This window comes from Argentina anserina, chromosome 4 (assembly GCF_933775445.1).
Source record: "Argentina anserina chromosome 4, drPotAnse1.1, whole genome shotgun sequence".
Classification (NCBI taxonomy): Eukaryota; Viridiplantae; Streptophyta; class Magnoliopsida; order Rosales; family Rosaceae; genus Argentina; species Argentina anserina.
The window spans coordinates 27,382,674-27,402,136 of NC_065875.1; the positions used below are offsets into that span (position 1 = coordinate 27,382,674).

The following is a 19,463-nucleotide window of genomic DNA, read 5'->3' on the forward strand; positions in this document are numbered from 1 at the left end:
TAAAATAAACTTAAAAAGAGAAATCTCTCTATTCCAAATCTCCGAATTGCGGCAGCGGTGGCCGGCGGTAATAACTCGTCGGCGGAGCGGAGAAGCCGAAGTCTCTGTCTTTTTGTTGGGTTTGTCTTGTGATCAACTGGGTAGGTTCCCACTATTTCAAATGATTTGATTTTCGTTTCAATTATGGCTCTTTCTTTGCTTTGATTGCCTGCTTTTCAAGCAATTTAGGTCTACAAAATTTCACAATGAGAAACAAGAAAAGAGTAGCAAAGTTTACAACTTTGGAATCTAGGGTATCAATCTCAATATTGTTTATATTCTGGGCAATGTACGTCGTTGTAAAACTGGGAAAGTTGGGATCAATCTCAGAGTTGTTGAAGGAGATATATGGATGTATTGGATCATAAAAGGTTACATCTTTATCATGTTGAGCTAGTTTGAATTGGATCGTAAAAGATTATATCTTTCTCATTTCAAAACTAGCTTAATGAGTGGAATGTAATTTATCATACATTGTAAGTTGTAAATAGTGGATTGAGTCTTGAAATTTCGGTCTTTCATGCAGCTGCTACTTGGTAGTTGTGGTAGAATGCGAGTCTATTGAAATCTACTCTAGTTTTGTCATGTAATGTAAGATTCCCCTTGATTGGATTTGGGCTTACCTTCTTACTTGTGTCTTTACAACCGTGTGATTATAGGTACGGTTAGGTGAAGAAAAGGAATGTTTGGAGTTAGTACTAATGATGGAAGTAGGAGACGTTTACCCCAATGGATGCTGGGCGGGTCATCTGCTGGCCAGGAGAAGAAATCCGGCAATGTGGAAGAAAAGGGCAACCCGGTTGAAGAACAACTTGCTTCTCAAGAGACTGAGACTGTGACTGCAAAACCAGGTGAAAGGATCCAGCGTCATGAAAAGGAAACACTGGGAGAAGGCTCGCAAGTTCTTCAAAAGTGTGAGGCAAAGACTAGAAATAGAAAATCTACTGAACAAGATGAAGACTTTGAAGGTAATGTCCCAGAGTCTGTTCTAGAGAAGAAGTGTAGTAGGGGTGGGAGAAGAAAAGTTCAGGAATCTGTTGCTCCAGATAAACAAAAAGCAAAGGCTCCTGGAAGAGGGATCCTTGAAAAGGAAACATTGGGGGAGAGCTCTCACATTCTTGCAAAATGTGAGGTAAAAAGGAACAAAAGGAAAACAAATGAACAAAATTCAGATTTTGATGGTAACTTCCTTGCAAATCTTCCAGAGAAACTTGGACGTGGGAGAAGAAAAGTTCAAGAACCAGCTCTCTTGAAGAGACAAGAAGCAAATGATTCTGCCTGTGGAAGTGGTGAGGAACAAGAATTACAGACTTTGAGTGATGATGATGTCGATCTGACTGCGGAAGATTTAGTGATAATTGCTGAAGAGGTTAGTTTTTCTTTCCTTGTCACTAAAGGAAAACCGAGTCTGATACCTTTTGTTCTTAAATATTGATTTGATACATTGGTATTGGTGAATACATAGTTATGATCTTCTTCTACTATATCATAGTATCATACTGAAACCAACTTAAAAATATTACTTCGCTACTTATGAATTATGATTCCTGAGAAACTTATCTTGTACGTGGAATCTAAGGTTTGGTATCATCATTGTGCTGTACATAAAAGCTGATCGGGAATTAGAGCCAGAAAAAGCATCGATTCAAGAAAATGAAATAGGCAGTAGACTCGCATTAAGAGTCGCTTGCAGTAATAAGTCAGACAAATCAATGGACTCCCAAAACTGTGATGACAGGTCGCTCATCCAAGATGCTACCAGTTCTAAGCCTAACTAGAGTTTGGCTAGTGAAAGTACTGTCTTGAATTCTGGTAGAACAGGGGATCCTGCTCAGGACATGCTGGATCTGTTTTTAGGCCCCTGGCTGAAGAAACCTGTCGAGAAGGAAGCAAGGACTGACATTCTGACAGACAACCTGGCATTCTCCTACGAACTCAAATCACAAACACGTAGTAATGTGACAAAAGAAGAAATTGCTCCCATAACAAAGAAGAAGTCCAGTCTGAAAGACAAGGTGGCAATGTTTCTTGACTGAATCAGACCCTCTATAGTACAGTGAAGTGTATATCGGTTGTTCCTTACAAAACACTGAAGACAACCAGTCCTCTGTGTGACTGTGCCGATTTATCATCTGGTGGCAGATGTTGCTTGGCTCTCAACCTTGGTTTGCCAGCACAAACCCTAGGATTTCGCGTAAGGGTGTATTGCATTTATTACATGCCAGTAGTATCACCAGTTTACAAGTCGGCTGAATATATTAGTTAAGTACCTAGGTGTATATACTCAAAGAGCTGCTGGTTTGGATCTGTAATTTAGTCATTCAATTTCTTCTGATATCATAATTTTTCTTGCATTACTAGTTTACTACGCACCACCATGATTTTGATTGTTTGAATACATCATGAAAACATGTCCTCCTCATGCATTGGTCAGCATATGGAGTAAGATTTAGGGTCATTGGAGTACAGATGAAGCAACCTCCAACATCATTCAACATTATTCAAAAGCTGAAGTTAGGGTGTTGGTGTTACTCAGTGCTGTCTTGTTATTCTCATGTTTCCGTGTTCGTTTTGTGTTCTTGTTTTCCAGTGTGCTGTCATTTCTTCTTGTTTTGGCGGTGATCCCCGTTGATGTTACAGCTTACAAAAGGCTGTCAATTTCGGGATGGCCTGGTGAAAATTTGACTTGATGCCTTCGACACAATTTTAATCGGCACATTCCAGACTTCACATCTTCTATTCACACTTCCAGTTTCTGTGTGAAGAATTAACTGCTTTTATATTTATTCTTTTCAACTTTACTTCATAGTCAGAATCATACGTTAGCGTAGAAACGTCAGCTGGAATCACAGTAAGCTTTGCCGACTTTTGTATTTGATATTTCTAAATACTGCTTTTACATTCCAGTCGCATAGATTTCTTCTCCAAAAATTCAATAATGTTTAGATAGAAATAAATAAATCAACTAAATCTCTAATTGGAGCAGAATCTAGAAATTCTTTGTTGATATATAATACATGAATGCGTGTATTATACCCAAGGAATGAAATATCGGCGAGAACGGTTTCGATGATCCGAAAATTGGAAATTTCGGGAAAATTTTGTTTTAAAAAAATAATTAAGTAAATTGATGGAAATTTATATAAAAACATGGAAATTTTGAATGAAACTTTAAGAAATGTTTATTTGATCAATTATCTACTATATGTCATAAGAAATTATTATATAATTATTAATTTATAGTAATTTGAGGTGAAATAAAAATCTATTATATATATATATATATATTTACCTAAAAGGAGACTAACTCATCACGCTTTATTGACATATGATACATTAAATATGAAATTACATGAGTGATTTAGAACCACATAAATGATCTATGAGGTACAAAATTTTCACTATTTTCAATTTTTTTTGAGTAAAATCCTGAGTATATTGTGAAGAATAGTCATTAAATGATACCTCACCTTTCTAATTTTGCATATATTGACTTATATGCCAACCATATGAGTCATGAGTGATTAACTGTGGGTTGTGCTACTGGTAGTTCCCGTTTGGATCAAGCATTTCTCGACTTTGACCATAACCATAGATTTTGTGAAGATTGTGTGCATATGTTTTCACTTGATTGCATCTCATTAGAGAATAAATATGGTGGATAAGGCCTGTTGAATTTCCCCCATAAGGGTAAAGTCCATCATTGCTTCCTCCTAGACCAAAGGGGTTCGATTCCCTTCAACAACTAATTCAGTTTTATTTTAATTTTAGATGAATGTTGAGATATGTAATGCAATATATAATAAAAAGAGTCGTATATGACAATAAGTTGGTGTAGTAGAGTTGACTATAATTTTGTGCTTGCAAAAAGATGGATCAGAGGTTTGATTCTCTTAATCAGTGATTTTTTTTATTTTATTTGAAGTTGGCTTGACACGTGGCGATATTATGAAAATATCAAAAATTTCCGGATATATCGGGAAATTTCAAAAGTTTCCGGATATATCGGGAAATATCGAGAAATTTTAAAAATTTCTATCAAAAATAATTGGTATGTAACGGATATATCTATATGTCGAAAAATGAAAATTTTCGCGGAAATATCGAGGAAATTATGGATATTTTAGTCCTTGATTATACCAGTAATAACAATATTAATATCTGAAGCTACGAATGGTGTGCGTATACATGGTGCATAAGAAAAGAAAAATAAGAATTATACTTCAAGTAATACTAATAAAGCTGAGAAGCTTCCTCCAAGAAAAGACACCAGTCTTCAACTCATGTGGGAATCAATCAATTGCATTCCCTCCTTTTTCAACTTGCAGTACTAAATTTGATAGAATCTGATGCCTCCATTATCTAATTGCCAGTGCAGGCCGGTCTTCCGAAATAAGAAATCTAGAGAGTCCAACTTTATGGCCAAGTTTCTTGACATCCTCTTGAACTTGGCTTCTGTATTCTCCAAATGTGAACTTTCTATAAATGGAGGATTCTCTGCTGGTGCAACTTCCTATTAAAGAATCATAAGATGGGCACAGAAAATATGCAATCGAATATCGTTCCGTTTTCTCGTTGGCCATGACCATGTGTTCAACACTCTTATACACATCGTTGCTCCATGCCTGCATATATATAAATAATATAATTAAGGTCAGATATAAAACATGTGTCCATTGACATGCCTGCATGTTAATCTACGTTTCACAATAAAGAAGGATGTAATGTTGAACCAACTGATAACTGCACACCAGGCATGCCACATGGTGCTCACGACACAATGTTGTGCTCATATGTATAGTAATATCGGAGATAACAAGATGATTATGTTGCCGGACAATGAATCTGAGCATAATTAAGAATTAATTTACTACTGTTGATTACTATACCTGGAAAAGATCTCCAATGTTGACGATAAGCGCGTCCGGATTGGGTTTTACAGCAACCCATTTGGAGTCTTTCATGAGCTGAAGTCCTCCTACTTGATCTTGGCAAAGAATGGTGAGGAAATCACTGTCTGTGTGAGGCACTAGACCAAACATATCTGGTGAAAATGGACAAGCCGGGTAGCGATTCAAGCGAAGAAAGCAGGAGCTCGACTCACAAATGTCTTCTAGAGCTTCCTCTTGGTTGCCGAGATTATTGATTAGAACCTCTGCGAGCACTTTTGATAGACTCGACATGGCTGCTGAAAATTCCTCCATCACTTCCCTGTTGCAATGCATGCATTAGCAACAAGTTATTAGCTCAAAGTGTAAGGATGTTTATAATTTAAATCTGAACATAAGCAAATGACCGGAAGATATGTTATACCTTAGAGAGGCGAACTCTCCATAGCAAGCTTGGTCTGAGATTTTTGAGACAGGAATGTGAAAAGCTTCAGACCAAGAGAACTGAGATGGGTGAGTTGCTGATGGAGTCCCAAACCTGTATGAATTGTTGAGCAGGCCAGCATTTTGTTTCTTCTCAAAGGGTGCTGAAAACAACTTCACTTGCTCTCCCCTCATCTTCTTTATAAGCTCAGGGTTTATGCCATGGTTCACCACTTGGAAGAAGCCCCATTCCGAGGAGGCTCTACAAATCATTCTAGCGCATTCTAGCCTGTGGATCATGTCAAGGCTCTTCAACCCTTCGAGGTCTATCAATGGGAGCTGGCATTCTTCTGTGATATGGTTTTCATGTAGTTGAGGAGTTTTACTGGATGGCTTGTGTAGAAGGGCTCCATAGTTGTGTAGGAGAGGGGGGTTTGAGTCTACTAACATAATGCTATGTATGGTTATGTCCTTGCTTGGTTAGCTTCCCGGTTTGTGTATCAGACTTTGATTTTTGAGTAGGGTGGGAACTGAGGAGTCCCAAATGTATTTATATGGACTTGGTGGACAAAGAGCACAGAAAGAAGAGAACAAAAAAGAGCTACCAAGTAGTGACATTTGTCACAATATGGCCTCTGGCTGACCTGGTCACTTAGTCCACACACATTGTTCAGAAAAACAGAAAATTTCTCCTGCTCCTTTTGACTCTATGAAACAAAAACATGGTAAAGGTATTGATTCAATGCACTCTTAGGACTTAGGAGTTGGGAGATGAACCCTTTTTCCCTAAGATAGGGCAAAGCTTGTCTTCTGGATTTGACTCTCCATGCCATATCTCTTCCTTTTCCATCAACATTCTCAAGCAGAGCAGTAGATCAGGTTTCACTACAGCACATTTTGTTCAAACACAACCGACCTATGTTTTCTACCTTTACCTAACCTGGTTTAAAAATCTTTTACCTGAGCTTTTGATCAGGCCTTATAATAAGGAATCTTAAGAACCTAACTTGAAGAATAATTAACATTGATTGACCTTTAAGTTTATTCATTTATTCATTTTCTGCTGAGATCACTTCACAAAAAGATTCTGGTTTTCTGGTCTTGGGTATTTAGAAAACCATCTAATTTATTGGTGTGGCAGGCAGAGGTTGCATATTATCCATCTACAATTGTCAATGGGCAAAAGACAAATGCATGTGAGAAATAACACCCAACTGCTCTGTTTTTCCTTTGATAATAATATCCTGATTAGTCCTTATAATCAAGCATTTCATGACAGAATAATTATACTACAAATATTAACCTCAATTTTAAAACCTGTAAAAACAGTGGCTCGGTTGGGTTTAGCAGAAAAAATGAAAGATGAGAATATTTACTGCAAGCTGCATATTTGCATGTGCATTTCAGATTTGGAGCACATGTTAAGGGCCCCAATTCCATAGTCATATGAATATATGAGGCAAATTCATATCATTTATTCATAGTTGAGAGACAATGTGCCGCCCAGATGAGCCTGAAATTCGACAACATGATGGAACCAATCTATTGTGGTGCTGGTCGCTACTGATGCCGCCCCAGAGGCAAAGAAAGAGGCATAACATGTCCCTGTCATACCTACTCGCACTTGTGCTCAAAGGGTGAGCTTATATACATATAATTTTCCTTGCTTATTTCCAGTGATACGTACCGGTTGTTGAATAATGATAATTGTCTAACAAGGTAAAATAAATTATGATCATGTTTTGAATTTTGATCATCCTCTCATAATACATAAACATTATTGAAGTGTTGGTTTGATATACAATGTCGGAATAGACAAAATCATTTCTTAATTACTTTGCAAGTTTCTGAATTTGATTCATTCCCGGAATTAAACTAACACAAGTAACCAATCAGGCGGCTAAGTTGCTTGGGAGTACTAGAAAGGAGTCGTGTTTTATGTGGTTTGCTAGTTGCTACTTCTTTAAATCTTTGACTAAAACCCGAAGACTATTTTGGAAGAACAATTTGTTTTTGTTTTGTTTTAATACGGAATGCATGTGTGCCTGGCTTTAATTGTTTGTTTTACGTTGGAGATACAAATGGAACGGTTCTCTTTGGATGTTCATGGTTTTTTGTCATTTGGGGACAGAACCTTGCTAATTTGTTAGCTAATCGCTAGTCAAGGCATAAGAGACAAAATTTACACTCAGCATTCTTATAGTCTTTGGATCTTTTTATAATTAAGGGAAGAAGAAGCCATTCATACTCAAAGCAGGGAACCTAACTATGTTGTTATCTAGCTATATGAACAAAACAGGTAAGCAAACATTACTTTCTTAATCTGGAAACTTGTTGGTCCGAGTTGATTGTCAAAGAAGATACAAAAGTGAAGTTATTAATTTGGATTTGTGGGATTTGGTCGACACAAGCAGCTCTTGTCATATCGATATGGAACCTAGTGGCACTACGGTAGTGCTCAACAAATTTTGTGACGAAGGTTTTGTTTCTTTAGTACATGTATATTTTTATTTACGTAAGTCATGTATATGTATATTTTTATAAGAGGTCAGATTCTTTTGTCATTCTCTTTTGTTAGTTTAATTTCAATAAATTAAAGACAGTTTGTCCTAAAAATAAAAAGTCATGTGAATCTTCATGATTATTTTCGACTCATAGACGACTAGTACTGCTATGTGATAATATGAAAAAGGAGGAAATAAAAATTATTGATGAATGATGATGACACATGATTTACAAAACAGTAAGCTTACACTCCAAAGTTAAGAACTGCATTAAAACAACTTTCTGCAAGTAAATAAAAGGAATCAAATTACATCTTTCGTCTGTTCGTCAACAAAACTAATTAACTAGAAATATAACTAAGCATTCAAATGGTAGGAAAAAAAAAAGGAGCGTTCTAGCTAATTAATCACTTCAATATCATGCTCCATGGTTGGAACATACGCTTCAGCAGCTTTGCTTGTAAACTCCTTGAGCGATTTAAAAAGTAATGCAAAGCTCTCCTGAATCACCTGTTTGACAATCTCTTTTCTCTTCATCTGACTAGTTCCATAGGCCTTCTTCTGATCTTCTAGTTTCTTCCGCAGTTCATTCAACTCCTGGTCCTTCTTCTCTTGCCTCCTCTTCTTGTTCTTCTTCTTCGATTCATTCAACTCCTCGTCCCTTTTCTCTTGCTTCGGCTCCTTGTTCTTATTCACCAGCTGTTTGCGGATATCCTCATTAAGTTTATCAACTTTGCTCTTGCAAATTAGCTCTTCGTTTTCTTGGTCCCAAAGCTTTTGCATTTCCTTTTCAAAGTCTGCCATAGCTTTTGTGGCTTCCTTTAGTTCCTTATGCAGATCTTCGAAACACTTGAACCAATGTCGGAGCAGTTTTGTGCACCCGTTATCGTTTTCTTCTATTTTGAGAACTGAGTGTCCACCACATTCACTCCACTTCTTGAGAGATTCAACGTAGGACTTTTGTGAGCCAATATAGCAAGTAAGGGCGTTTCTCCATTCATGAAGTTTTTCCAGAAGATTGTTGGTATCCCTCCAGTGATCGTTATCGCAACATGCATCATGAGGCTCAAAGAGAGATTTTTTGGACATGATATCACGTTGCTCGTCATGGCACTCTGACATGATCTTCCAATTTTCGTGCAGGCTTTTAAAGAGATTACTAAGTAGAGGTTGCAGCTCCTCATCTCTGAGTTTACTAATTCTGTCGAAAGCTTCTTGAGCTCTGTCTTTGGCCTCTTGTGTTTCAAATCCTTCTCCAAATTTAAACTTAATCTCGTCATAGGTTAGTAAATCTCTTAATAGAGACTGCTCCTTAACATATAATTTATAGAGTGTTGAATAATCCTCCTTTGTGGCTTCAGCTTTCTCCCCGCAATGATCACTGACTTTTGAGGAGCGACTCCTTGCTAAACCCTTACTTCTACTTGTAGTAGACCGCGTCCTCGTGAATGACCGAACGAGTTTTTTCTTGTGTTCTCTACCAATTTCAACTTGACCAGATTTCTCCAGCAACTTGTATATGCCACTGCCAGACTCGCCCACCTCTTTGAAAGCCTGAACCACAACATCTTCTGGAGCTACTTGATTATCTTCATTCCTGGCTCTTTGAAACCCAGTACTAGCTTCTGGTTTCTCTGCCACCATACCTGCATCTTTTATCTCAGTACCATTCCTTTGGTTGTCTTTCTGCTTACGATTACCTCCTGAGTTATTGTTTCTCTTAGTACCATTCCTTTGTGCTACTTTCGCTGTCCCTGAAGACTGGATACGAGGCTCCGGCTCCTCTGTCACTATATGTTCGTCTTCTCTCTCCGGATCATCATTCACGGCATGCTGTTCTGAAGAGCAATGTCTGTGCACAAATTCTTTGAAGGCTGTTGCCATCTCATTCTGCGAGTCATTATAATCCTTTTGCGCCTTTGCAAACCCATTTTGCAATTCCATAGCCCTTCCTGCCAAGTCGACCCTACTGGGTTTTTCGGATTTAGAAGCCACACCTCCCATGATTATGTTTAGAGAAAACCAAAGGCTCTGGTTATCGAAGGCAAGATATCTAGAACGCTCAATGCTTCAAACTATGAGTTATGATCTTGTCATGTCTCTTTAAATACTAGTGCACATTGAAATTCTTAGGAAGACTAGGGAAACAAGAGCAAGTAGGAAAATTAATTCTACAACTATTAAGTGTTGCAAATCGGGAAATCAAATAAACTCCCTTCCGTAACTAGGAATTATGGCTTTGTTTCACCTTCCAAAATTTATGACCTGTCTTGACAAGGAGTGAATCAAACCGAAAAGTAAGTAGGAAAATCATGGAAGAAGGAGATGGAGTTTGTATGAATAAACATTTGTACAAGTTGAATTCGTCAGCATTGCAGGGACTTGCACATCAGATCAATCCTTAATAGGTAAAAAAGGGAATGCTCTAACAGATTATTCATGCAAGGCCATTTTGGAGTCAAAAACACTAAGTTGGCATAACGATACAACAAAGTTGGTGTCACTGCTGTGATGATGCAGTTGGTGCAGATCCAGACTCGGATGGTGTAGACTCAAAAGGTCCAGAACTTGAAGCTGCGGGTGCTGATGATGTAGAAGCTGAGGGTGTTGCAGAATGCTGCTGGTACTGTTGGTTCATTGGCAAGGATTGTTGTGGAGGCACAGCAGCGTGGTACTGTGGATGATACTGTTGTTGGTAAGCTGGTGATGATGGTGGTGGTGGAGGCATATGACCTGTATATGGGGAAGGATAAAACTGCTGCTGATGATAAGTGCCATGTGGTGGAGCCATGGTTTGAAAAGCATAATGCTGTCTCTCTGAACCAGAGTTCTTCTCGCTCGACCCCAGGGGCCCACTTGAAGCGCCATCTTGAGATTGAACAACATCACCCATTCTTTGAGGATCCATTGATGGATAAAATGTCCTCTCCTGTGAAGATGGTGGAGGTAGCATGTTGTAGTGCTGCACCAGTGCAGATTGGTCTTGTATTTGGTTCTGCTGTTGTGATATCACTGCTCGAGGCAACAGTCCACTATGAACCACTGTTTACTGCCTAGCTGCATCTGTGCCCTCTGAGTCCTGTTTTGGTGCTTGAGGCATTCCCCACATTAACTTCAATCCCAAACCCTTTATCACCAGTTTATTGGAGAGTTCCTCTGCAGCCTTTTCTGCACCTTATCTTGTTGTGTAGGTTACGAAAGCACAAGCACGTTGGAGTACCATCCTAACAGACTATTTCACCATGAGCATAAAAGTTATCCCGTAGATCCTGCTCAGTAACTCTCTCATCAAGCCCACACACATATAGGGTTCTGATGCTTTCATCCTCTGGAGGTTCTAGGGAAGGCATCTCTCCAGCCTTGTTCATTAATTTCATAGTGACTGGATCACTGACTCTGTAGATAAATTATAGATTAAAAAGTGAAAATCCCAACTACAGAAAATATATACACAATTTGTTGCTTGAATATAGTTTACAGTAGTACTCTGATACTTAATCCCAACCCCCAAAAGGAAGCTCCTCTTTAATTAATACTTGACAACAGCAACAAAAAAGAACTAAAGAGTTCAGTTGCTTGCTGAATATGAGCAAACAAATGATCAGGCACCATTGATAATCAAAAAACAAATTCTCAAATTTAAAGCAGCCAGCAGGAATCAGTAACTGAAAGCATCTCATAATACATTCGACCAAAAGCCCAAGAACTCTTAGCATAATAAAAGGAGTAAAGTAGGACGCATTAACGTACGCATAGTAACGATCTTTGATGTTTTGTTGCGCCTACTCCCCAGTTATGGGCATTTCGTGCCTGTAAGGACACTCAGCACCTCTAGTACACTCACCCAAATATAGAAACTGCAGACATGTGCCCTGTTTCCCTTAGGAAGATTCGTAATCTATACCAGCTCTCGCCTGCACACACCATTCAAAATTAAACTCAAATGCTAAAGGGTTCCAAGAGAAAAAGTATAAAATAAACTAGAAGACTAAACTGAAATCCTTTCAAACTTACCTTTCGGTCATGCTCCTCAGCAAAAAAAACTCCCTATTGACATCACTCTTGGGAATCACATCGGTGGAGTTGATAGCCATAGCAGTATCTCGAACCTGAACCGGCAAAGCCATATTCCAGGTCCAAGATGCAGACTTGACAGACATTCTTCAACTTACTGCACGTCTGGCAAATCTCCGTCTTCTTGAACCGGGTGTCACGGCCAGGCCTCCACCGGAAGACGGTGAACGGCCTAGTGCATGTCTTGCACTCGTCATAATCGGCTTTCGTCATGCGAACATAGGGGTTGTCACCCAGGTAAGACTCACAGATGATGGGGAAGTCTGACCTTTCCCAACCATCTGCCTCCACATTCCTGAGCAACCTGTGCGCCATAACACCTAAAATCCCCACCATTCAAAACCTAGATGTCAAAATTGAGTGAACCAATCTCGCAATTCCAAATTTAAAATCAGCAAAAATCCTAACAACATGTGCTACTTAAACCCTAACATCAAAATCAGAAGAATATTAACAAAATGATGTCCCTAATTTCAGATATAAGCAATCAAATCAGAAACCCTAGCAAAAAAAATCAGAACTACGAACCTGGAAGATAGGGAGAGACGAGGTTGAGAGTTCTAGCTCTTCTGTGTTTTCTGGGTTATCTCTTTGATAGAGAGAGGAGGCCGCGCGTTTTCTGTCGGCGTTGCAAAGACGAGCGTCTTAAATACTTAACCCGAGTCGGGTTAAGTTATTAGATTAATAATTATAAAATAATTTTTTTTTGAAAGAATGGCGTCAAACACTTTATTAGATGAAAATGTTAAATGACATATTTTCATTCAAATAAAAACAAACCATGACTAGCTCATTCGTGAGGAACTCAGATATATATGCCAAAATGATTCACTCACTTCTCAATTTCAATCTAAAGTAAACGTGCTATTAACTTATTTGTGAGGAAAGTACAACTAAACACGACTACTAGAATAGGTAATTGAAAGAATCATGAACTCAGTTTTAACTTTTAAGGCACATATATCACACAGTTAAGTGGGTCGACAGTTTGATATCAACTGAAGAAGTCAAGAAACAAGGCTTATGGAAGTTATATGTACAAGTGAGTCGAGTGACTGAAGTGAGACTGTGAGAACCCACTTTCGATTAGGCAAGGAGTACCAATCGGTATAAAGAGCAAATAGAGATGCTCAAACGAGCATTACAGTCATCAATTAGTATGAGAAGGTCCAGCAAATTCTTCGCGCCTTTACATAGGAATACAAATGCAAATGCGGTGCCGGTCACATATCTGCCACGGACCAGAGATAAGCCTCCGCCTGAGTAGCTTGTTTCTCGTTTGTTCGTTTGAAAAATTGTTTCTCATATCCTGCAACAAAAGAGTAGCAGCAATTAATACGCCTGAAAGCATAACGCCCGTGGACAACCAGAGTTTGCAGAAGGTTCTAAATGCCAAGTGCGAATAACCAACCAGTGCTGCGATCAACTCCATCCCAATGTCTCCCTGGTCTTATACCATACCGATTTGGTGCAGCATCAAATCCTCTTTTTAACCAGCTATGAGCAGGAATTTCCTGAGGGATGATAAATCCAGATTCCTTCATTTTCTCGTTATCCCCTAGGTTCCGGAGAACTGCTTCAGGATACTTCTTCTGCATACGACAGCAAACAATGCCAAAAGATTAGATACCAGTACTCTGGCAGATATGTACATATCAGTACAATTTTCAATAGTAACTGATTCTTAGATTACCTGTACCAAATGTGCCATGGGGTCACCCCATCTTACTCTTTCCTTCATCATTTTGTCAAGTTCTGGATCATCCCTGCAAACAGAAGATGCTGCTGTTAATACAACTAGGGATTGAGATTACCTATCTGTACATTTTCAAGAGAAGAGAGTTGTAGACTAAAGCAGAAACTTGACATAAATGATTGTCAAAAATCAGGAAATAACTAAAGACCTTTATAAAGAACAATATATTCCAATTTTTTGGAACTAAAAGCCCTGACAAAGAATTTCAATGTGCGCCAGTCCTAAGGTTGACAATAAGAACAGAGAGAGAAAGAATGGCATCTGGAAAAAATGAGGAATCCCACAGATAAAACCTAATCATTACCACTAGACTAAGACTAGCAAACAAACAAAAATTACAAATATGATGTGTGATATGATATTGGATTGTCAACCACTCAACAGAAACAACAAAAAACAGAACTATCTTCACGAGGATTGTAAAGGGAATAATATTATAACTTACCTAGTCCGTGCAAATGGCTTCTCCTTCTCACGTTCTAATTCTTCTAGTTTAGCTTCAACTTCCCGCTTTTGAGCCAAGCCCTTACCCCATTCCAACTTTATATCCTATTACATGAAGATACAACAACAACAACAACAACAACAAAAACCATTAAGTAAGCTATGCAAGATTCATGTTTTATGGAAATCAAGCTTAAATTAAACCATAACACAACTAATCACCCCACAATATCTCAGTTAGAGTATATGGCATAACTAAAACTAGTGGGGAGAGAAGCCAATGACATACTTATAGAAAATCATGAAAATCAAGCAGGACCTCTCACTGAGTGCCAACATACCTTAGGCTTTTCATCAAGTTTCTTTTCTGCTTTCAATTTCTCCTCCTCCGACATGCGTTCACCTACAGCATTGGTAGTTCCAGATGAATATCAGAGTCCTTGCGAGTCCAATATCATTAATATTACAAGAATATAATAACTTTTCCTTACCTGTTTTCTTATTACGAAAAACATTTTCTGCATTTTGCCCAGTTTCAGAAGGATCCATCTGTTGAAATCTACAAAAATCAACATTTATAGAGTCAGAATACTTTAGCAATTATCTCTCAAATAAGTGTAAAGCATCAATAATCGTTTACCAATAACACATTCTACTGTCATTATCTTTATAAATAGGATAACAAATAGAGCAAAAGGTTTTAAAAAAAATCCAACACCAAACAAAACGCAAACTACACTTATAATGAACAGATAAAGCAGCATTAATGAACACAAATGAGATATATATATATACTTCATTTGAGATCAGAAAAAAGATAAATAATGACCATTTGCAACCACTAGCCACATATATGTAGACAGACATAAAACGTTCAGATTAGGTGGCATACATGAAAACAACGTAGCTTATGTCTTCATCATGATGATTTCAATCAAATGCCAACTACATAACTAAATTAGTAGAGTATACTTCATTCTTCATGCTCAACGTGCAGCTAAGGGAACATCTGATGCTACAGTTTTCATTATATTGACAAAAGTAACAAAATTGCTTAATTAGGAACCCACTAGCATTCTCAAAAACTATGATTCATATCATTTTTAGTGTTGTCCCGTTGACGTAAATTATATCTTCCATATGTGATGAACATAAGTTACCATGGATAAACAAGATAAAAATAAAATGGCTACGAAAAGAATAACAGGAGTTCATAAACTGATAAACATGTTTGCAAAACAGATGTATACCTCAACTGCTCAGCTCTCTTTGTTTTAGAAATCTCTTCACTGATATCTCGGCCAGATATCAAACCGCTTTTTGGCTTCTGTTTTACAGGACCCGGAGATGCTTGCTTCTTTTTCCTTGGAGGAGAAAGATCAGCATCAACATTGTTCCTCCTCTTTCTCGGTGGAGAAAGATCAGCATCACCATTGTTCCTACTCTTCCTCGGTGGAGAAAGATCTGCATCACCATTGTTCCTACCCCTCCTCGGTAGAGAAAGATCAGCACCACCATTGTTCCTACTCTTTCTTGGTGGCGAAAGATCTGCATTACCATTGTTCCTACTCTTCCTCGGCGGCGAAAGGTCCGACTCCCTCGGAGCCACTCCAGGCTCAGGCGAGGGAGAATGATGCCTCTTCCTTGGAGGTGACAAGTCAGCCTCTTCGGAGACTTCTCGTTTCGGAGGGACTGTAACCCAACCACTGCCATCTGCAGATACAGCATCGTAAGGCCGCCGAGCCCTCAACAACTCAAGCCTCCTCATCCTCTTGACTTCAATGTCTTCATCAACTAGAGGCTTCTCTTCCTCATCTCCTGAATTGTTATCCTCCTCAAGCTTCACCGGTTTCTGCCACACAGGGTCCTCATCCACCAGTTTAACCCCCATCGCCTCCGTCTTGCTCTTCTGCTGCTTCTTCCTCCTCTTCTTCTTCGTCTCGTCTTCGTTGTTGCTAGACTCGTATCGCTTCAAATACTCCTTGAGCGATTGGGAAGAAGATGCCGCCATTGTTGATTTGAGCAGACCTAACAGAGAAAATTGAGCTGTGATACTAACTATGCATTCAGTGAAACCCTAACTCTTGTACCTAAAACCTAAACTGTGCGCGATGAAATTGAGATCAAGATTTCGTTTGGTTCACGATAATAAGAGAGAGAGAAAATCTAGAGCAGAAAATAGGGAAGTACTTACCGGGCCGACGAAGGTAGAGCAACGGCGATGATGTATGGGGTTCCGGTGAGTTTCCCCAGAGTTGAAAGAAGAACGATTTGGAGAGGAAGAGAGAGAGATATAGAGAAGGTTTATGGCGGTTGGGTCGGGTTAAGGGCGGTGGTTGAGACCCAATCGGGGGATGTTTCGGCTTATATTCCTACAGATGGTAATAATTAGTATAGAATGGGCCGGGAATTGGCGCTTGACTTCGGGTCCAGTGGGCTCAGACCGAACTTTTGGCCACTTTTAAGTTTTTTTTTTAAAGGAAAATATACCACCTATCTCAGTTACCTAAGTGGTTATATCTATATTATTAATAACTCAAACATGTCTTGTGAACCAAAATGTATAAAATTACATTAACACTATTTTATCATATGTTATTTGAAAATGAAATTATATAATTTAAGGATAAGAAAATAAAAACTAAAATCAGAATAAAAAATAAATTAAAAAAAACTCATATGCATATAACTTTCCCTATAATTCCTCACTTCATTTGCGTGGGGTGGTTGCTAGTCTTAACTAACCAAAAGTAAATATAGACTAATTTTATAAAGTAAGGTGTCTTTCGGATCAACAACAATAATTCGTGGCTTGTGTTTTTATGTAAGTAGTTTGGTAAATTGAATTGGTCGTGTTTAATGATTGTTATACATATACTTACTGTTTCAATAGCAAATTCGACTATCTACCTGCAACTCTACAAGTATGCACATATTTGTTTGTTAAGTTGATTTGGTTGAAATTTTTTGTATGTGTAGTGCGTATGTGCATGAAGCAATCTCAGTCTATATGACGTGTGTGTGCAAAATGCACACCAAAGGATTTTATGTTTTTATGTTTTTAATTGAGATAAAACCTTAGTATAACATAGATATCCAACTATATGAAGTCCCTAACCAATTTAATACAACGTGTCTAGAGAAAATCTAATACAACGTGTAACGTGAGAAAATTACAAAAGGAGAAGTGTCTAGAGATTTCTGGAAAGAAATCTAAAATATGCAAGAGTGAATATCAATCACTCATTCCTAACCAATTTTCACAGGCCTTAAAATTTGAAAAAAAATTGAGTGGCCAAATAATGTGGACCCGTAATTGCCACGATTATTTGTTAAGAAATGCAGTTAAGATAAAGCCCCTACATATAAGTTTCAAGTGTTCCCACCCGACTCCCAGCTCAGAGTGACTGACTTACAATCTTGCACCCTTCATCTCCTTCATCCTCTAGTTTCTAGAGCTATGGCCACCACAGCAATGTCGTCGTTTTCGCTGGCCAAGATGGCCGGCTTCCCTTCTTCGTCTCCAACTCGCAGGTGTTCTAAGATTCTGGCTGTAAAGGAAGGCCGGGGGATAGGTGGTGGAATGGCTGTGAGGGCCAGGTTTGGGTCTTCCCAAGGTGGAGCTGGTGTCTTGGAGCGCCCCAAGTTTGACCAAACCCAGTTTGATCCTTCCACCCAACTTCAAGAAGGTACCATCCTCTTGTCCCAAACAATTGTCAGTTGTGTTTCTGTTTTGGTAACTACTGTTATGTTGTGTAACATGTTTCATGTTTGGCAAGTTTGTTTTGTTTGATTAGAATCTGAGTGAAATTTGAGTTTAAATTCCCATTTTCTTAAATCACAGGAGGAGATATTGGACGATTGAAGGACAAGAGAGGTATTGGAAGTGGAGATAGTTACAGAGTTTTGCTGATTGATGATGTTCGCCATACCGAGAAATTAGGTAATTTTGTGCTTTCAGAATTTTACCACAGTTGATAGGAACTGATGCAACTCTAAACTTTATTTGTTTAGGGGAATTGTGCGTTAAGATGGTTATATCACTTATATGTGTTTGACTTGTTGCAGTTGCAAAGGTCTTGCCCCAAGCTGTTCCATCTGTTACCCCTGATGGGGCACGAGATCTGTTTCATAAGTCGAGGGAAGATGGTGTCGCTGTTGTTGTTGTCACAGTTAAGGTATGTTCTTTAAGAGTTCGAGAAACTGAAACTTTCAGATTGAATATCATGTAATCATGTACTTAGATATTTGCACATTGATGAATTAGTTTGCAGAAACTAATATCATGTCTTTCTCTTGACTGAGATTAGTGATTATCGATTAGAGACTTAGATATATTTGCATGTTAAAGCCTTCTGGTTAGCAATGAAACTCTGATATCCTGAAGTATGCAGACTATGATACATTATTTTCTAAATTGGTATCTTTTAATAACAACATTTGGAGCATCGGGAATGATGGTTAAAGCATCCCAGGCTACTTCTGTAGGTAAAACTCAAACATTAGAAAAATTTTAGGCAGATTGTCACTAGTATATCTTCAAGCATTTGCTAAGATGTTTGACATTTTACTTTTGAGTATTTGGGGTTGAAATAGAGGTATGCAAGATCGGTTTTTGGGTATTAAATTACCTAGTAGTCGATTCTGTATACCTGTAGGTGGATGCTGGTCATATCGCTGCTCGGTTTCTCAGCTACAAGTGTTGAGGGTTGTGAAAATGATCATATAAATTGCAAAATTCTACTTTTGTGCTTCACAATGGGTGCCTTGCAGAGGTGGCACGGTCCTGATGTCTAAAACTTTTTCTTAAGATCACAGTTATTGTTATTGAATGAAGCAAGAAGTTATCTTTACGTTTGTGTTGGTGTTCATACAAGTGATGATGACGATACCTGTTATCTGTTTCTCAGGAACATGCTGAATTTTACTCCCAAATGATGATACGCGGAGGATTACGATCATCAATTGAACCGGATTCAAATAGCTTATGAAGTAGTTACCATAAACTCTAGCAGCTGCTATTTAACAATGATGTTTAAAAGTGGCCCAATTTTGAAGTTATAGTGGAAATAAAAATTTTGTAGGGAGTAATGTCAGGTGACCTTAATATATGATATTATATTTATGTACCACGTTTTCAGCCAGACTGAACAGAACTATTCAGAAACTCATCGAGTGGAATGAATGTATTGTTTGCAATTCTCTTATAATCATATAAGACAACTATTCATCTCTGCACAAATATGAACTTTTGATTCTCAGGAACATGCTGAGTTTTACTCCCAAATGATGATAGGCGCGCGGATTACGATCATCAATTGAACTAGAAACAAA

The 19,463-nt window shown here is 38.3% G+C and overlaps 5 protein-coding genes and 1 pseudogene across 7 annotated transcripts; 2 read left to right on the forward strand and 4 right to left on the reverse strand.

Annotated features, from left to right (window-relative positions):
• Positions 1 to 19: 19 nt before the first annotated feature.
• LOC126791395 (uncharacterized) lies at positions 20 to 2,390 on the forward strand. 3 transcript variants are annotated; one of them, XM_050517845.1, is made up of 3 exons: positions 20 to 140; positions 699 to 1,408; positions 1,619 to 2,390. In XM_050517845.1, exons 2-3 carry the CDS (start codon positions 722 to 724, stop codon positions 1,652 to 1,654), a joined length of 723 nt encoding a protein of 240 aa, XP_050373802.1. In that variant the 5' UTR covers positions 20 to 140; positions 699 to 721; the 3' UTR covers positions 1,655 to 2,390. The 3 variants fall into 3 exon arrangements, with proteins under 3 accessions (XP_050373802.1, XP_050373800.1, XP_050373801.1); XM_050517843.1 differs by having other exon boundaries at positions 699 to 1,407; positions 1,640 to 2,390; XM_050517844.1 differs by having other exon boundaries at positions 60 to 140; positions 709 to 1,407; positions 1,640 to 2,390.
• Positions 2,391 to 4,315: 1,925 nt separating this feature from the next.
• Positions 4,316 to 5,843, reverse strand: LOC126791592 (gibberellin 2-beta-dioxygenase 6-like). Its single transcript, XM_050518070.1, has 3 exons — positions 5,353 to 5,843; positions 4,929 to 5,250; positions 4,316 to 4,664 (listed from the first exon to the last, which is right to left on the reverse strand). Exons 1-3 carry the CDS (start codon positions 5,799 to 5,801, stop codon positions 4,398 to 4,400), a joined length of 1,038 nt encoding a protein of 345 aa, XP_050374027.1. The 5' UTR covers positions 5,802 to 5,843; the 3' UTR covers positions 4,316 to 4,397.
• Positions 5,844 to 8,254: 2,411 nt separating this feature from the next.
• On the reverse strand, positions 8,255 to 9,859 carry LOC126792520 (uncharacterized). Its single transcript, XM_050518927.1, has one exon. It carries the CDS (start codon positions 9,857 to 9,859, stop codon positions 8,255 to 8,257), a length of 1,605 nt encoding a protein of 534 aa, XP_050374884.1.
• A 309-nt stretch (positions 9,860 to 10,168) lies between these two features.
• On the reverse strand, positions 10,169 to 12,530 carry LOC126790833 (zinc finger CCCH domain-containing protein 49-like; annotated as a pseudogene).
• Positions 12,531 to 12,905: 375 nt separating this feature from the next.
• On the reverse strand, positions 12,906 to 16,445 carry LOC126790623 (uncharacterized). Its single transcript, XM_050516943.1, has 8 exons — positions 16,324 to 16,445; positions 15,380 to 16,157; positions 14,621 to 14,688; positions 14,471 to 14,532; positions 14,131 to 14,234; positions 13,623 to 13,695; positions 13,341 to 13,521; positions 12,906 to 13,238 (listed from the first exon to the last, which is right to left on the reverse strand). The coding sequence occupies exons 2-8, from the start codon at positions 16,138 to 16,140 to the stop codon at positions 13,153 to 13,155; spliced, it is 1,335 nt and encodes a 444-aa protein (XP_050372900.1). The 5' UTR covers positions 16,141 to 16,157; positions 16,324 to 16,445; the 3' UTR covers positions 12,906 to 13,152.
• A 1,077-nt stretch (positions 16,446 to 17,522) lies between these two features.
• LOC126790422 (ATP-dependent Clp protease adapter protein CLPS2, chloroplastic-like) lies at positions 17,523 to 19,340 on the forward strand. Its single transcript, XM_050516640.1, has 4 exons — positions 17,523 to 17,818; positions 17,974 to 18,072; positions 18,198 to 18,307; positions 19,040 to 19,340. Exons 1-4 carry the CDS (start codon positions 17,590 to 17,592, stop codon positions 19,118 to 19,120), a joined length of 519 nt encoding a protein of 172 aa, XP_050372597.1. The 5' UTR covers positions 17,523 to 17,589; the 3' UTR covers positions 19,121 to 19,340.
• The last annotated feature ends 123 nt before the right edge of the window (positions 19,341 to 19,463 follow it).

What these genes read in the sequence shown, in the direction of transcription:
- LOC126791395 (XM_050517843.1), top strand. Translation starts at nt 722, where the DNA reads ATGTTTGGAGTTAGTACTAATGATGGAAGTAGGAGACGTTTACCCCAA. An exon ending in TTAGTGATAATTGCTGAAGA is followed by an intron (nt 1,408 to 1,639) that starts GGTTAGTTTTTC and finishes CATCATTGTGCT; the next exon opens with GTACATAAAAGCTGATCGGG.
- LOC126790623 (XM_050516943.1), bottom strand. Translation starts at nt 16,140, where the DNA reads ATGGCGGCATCTTCTTCCCAATCGCTCAAGGAGTATTTGAAGCGATAC. An exon ending in AAGCCATTTGCACGGACTAG is followed by an intron (nt 13,696 to 14,130) that starts GTAAGTTATAAT and finishes TTCTGTTTGCAG; the next exon opens with GGATGATCCAGAACTTGACA. An exon ending in CCATGGCACATTTGGTACAG is followed by an intron (nt 13,522 to 13,622) that starts GTAATCTAAGAA and finishes TGTCGTATGCAG; the next exon opens with AAGAAGTATCCTGAAGCAGT.
- LOC126790422 (XM_050516640.1), top strand. Translation starts at nt 17,590, where the DNA reads ATGGCCACCACAGCAATGTCGTCGTTTTCGCTGGCCAAGATGGCCGGC. An exon ending in TCGCCATACCGAGAAATTAG is followed by an intron (nt 18,073 to 18,197) that starts GTAATTTTGTGC and finishes GACTTGTTGCAG; the next exon opens with TTGCAAAGGTCTTGCCCCAA. An exon ending in TTGTTGTTGTCACAGTTAAG is followed by an intron (nt 18,308 to 19,039) that starts GTATGTTCTTTA and finishes TCTGTTTCTCAG; the next exon opens with GAACATGCTGAATTTTACTC.
- LOC126792520 (XM_050518927.1), bottom strand. Translation starts at nt 9,859, where the DNA reads ATGGGAGGTGTGGCTTCTAAATCCGAAAAACCCAGTAGGGTCGACTTG.
- LOC126791592 (XM_050518070.1), bottom strand. Translation starts at nt 5,801, where the DNA reads ATGTTAGTAGACTCAAACCCCCCTCTCCTACACAACTATGGAGCCCTT. An exon ending in GGAGAGTTCGCCTCTCTAAG is followed by an intron (nt 5,251 to 5,352) that starts GTATAACATATC and finishes GCATTGCAACAG; the next exon opens with GGAAGTGATGGAGGAATTTT. An exon ending in ACATTGGAGATCTTTTCCAG is followed by an intron (nt 4,665 to 4,928) that starts GTATAGTAATCA and finishes ATATATATGCAG; the next exon opens with GCATGGAGCAACGATGTGTA.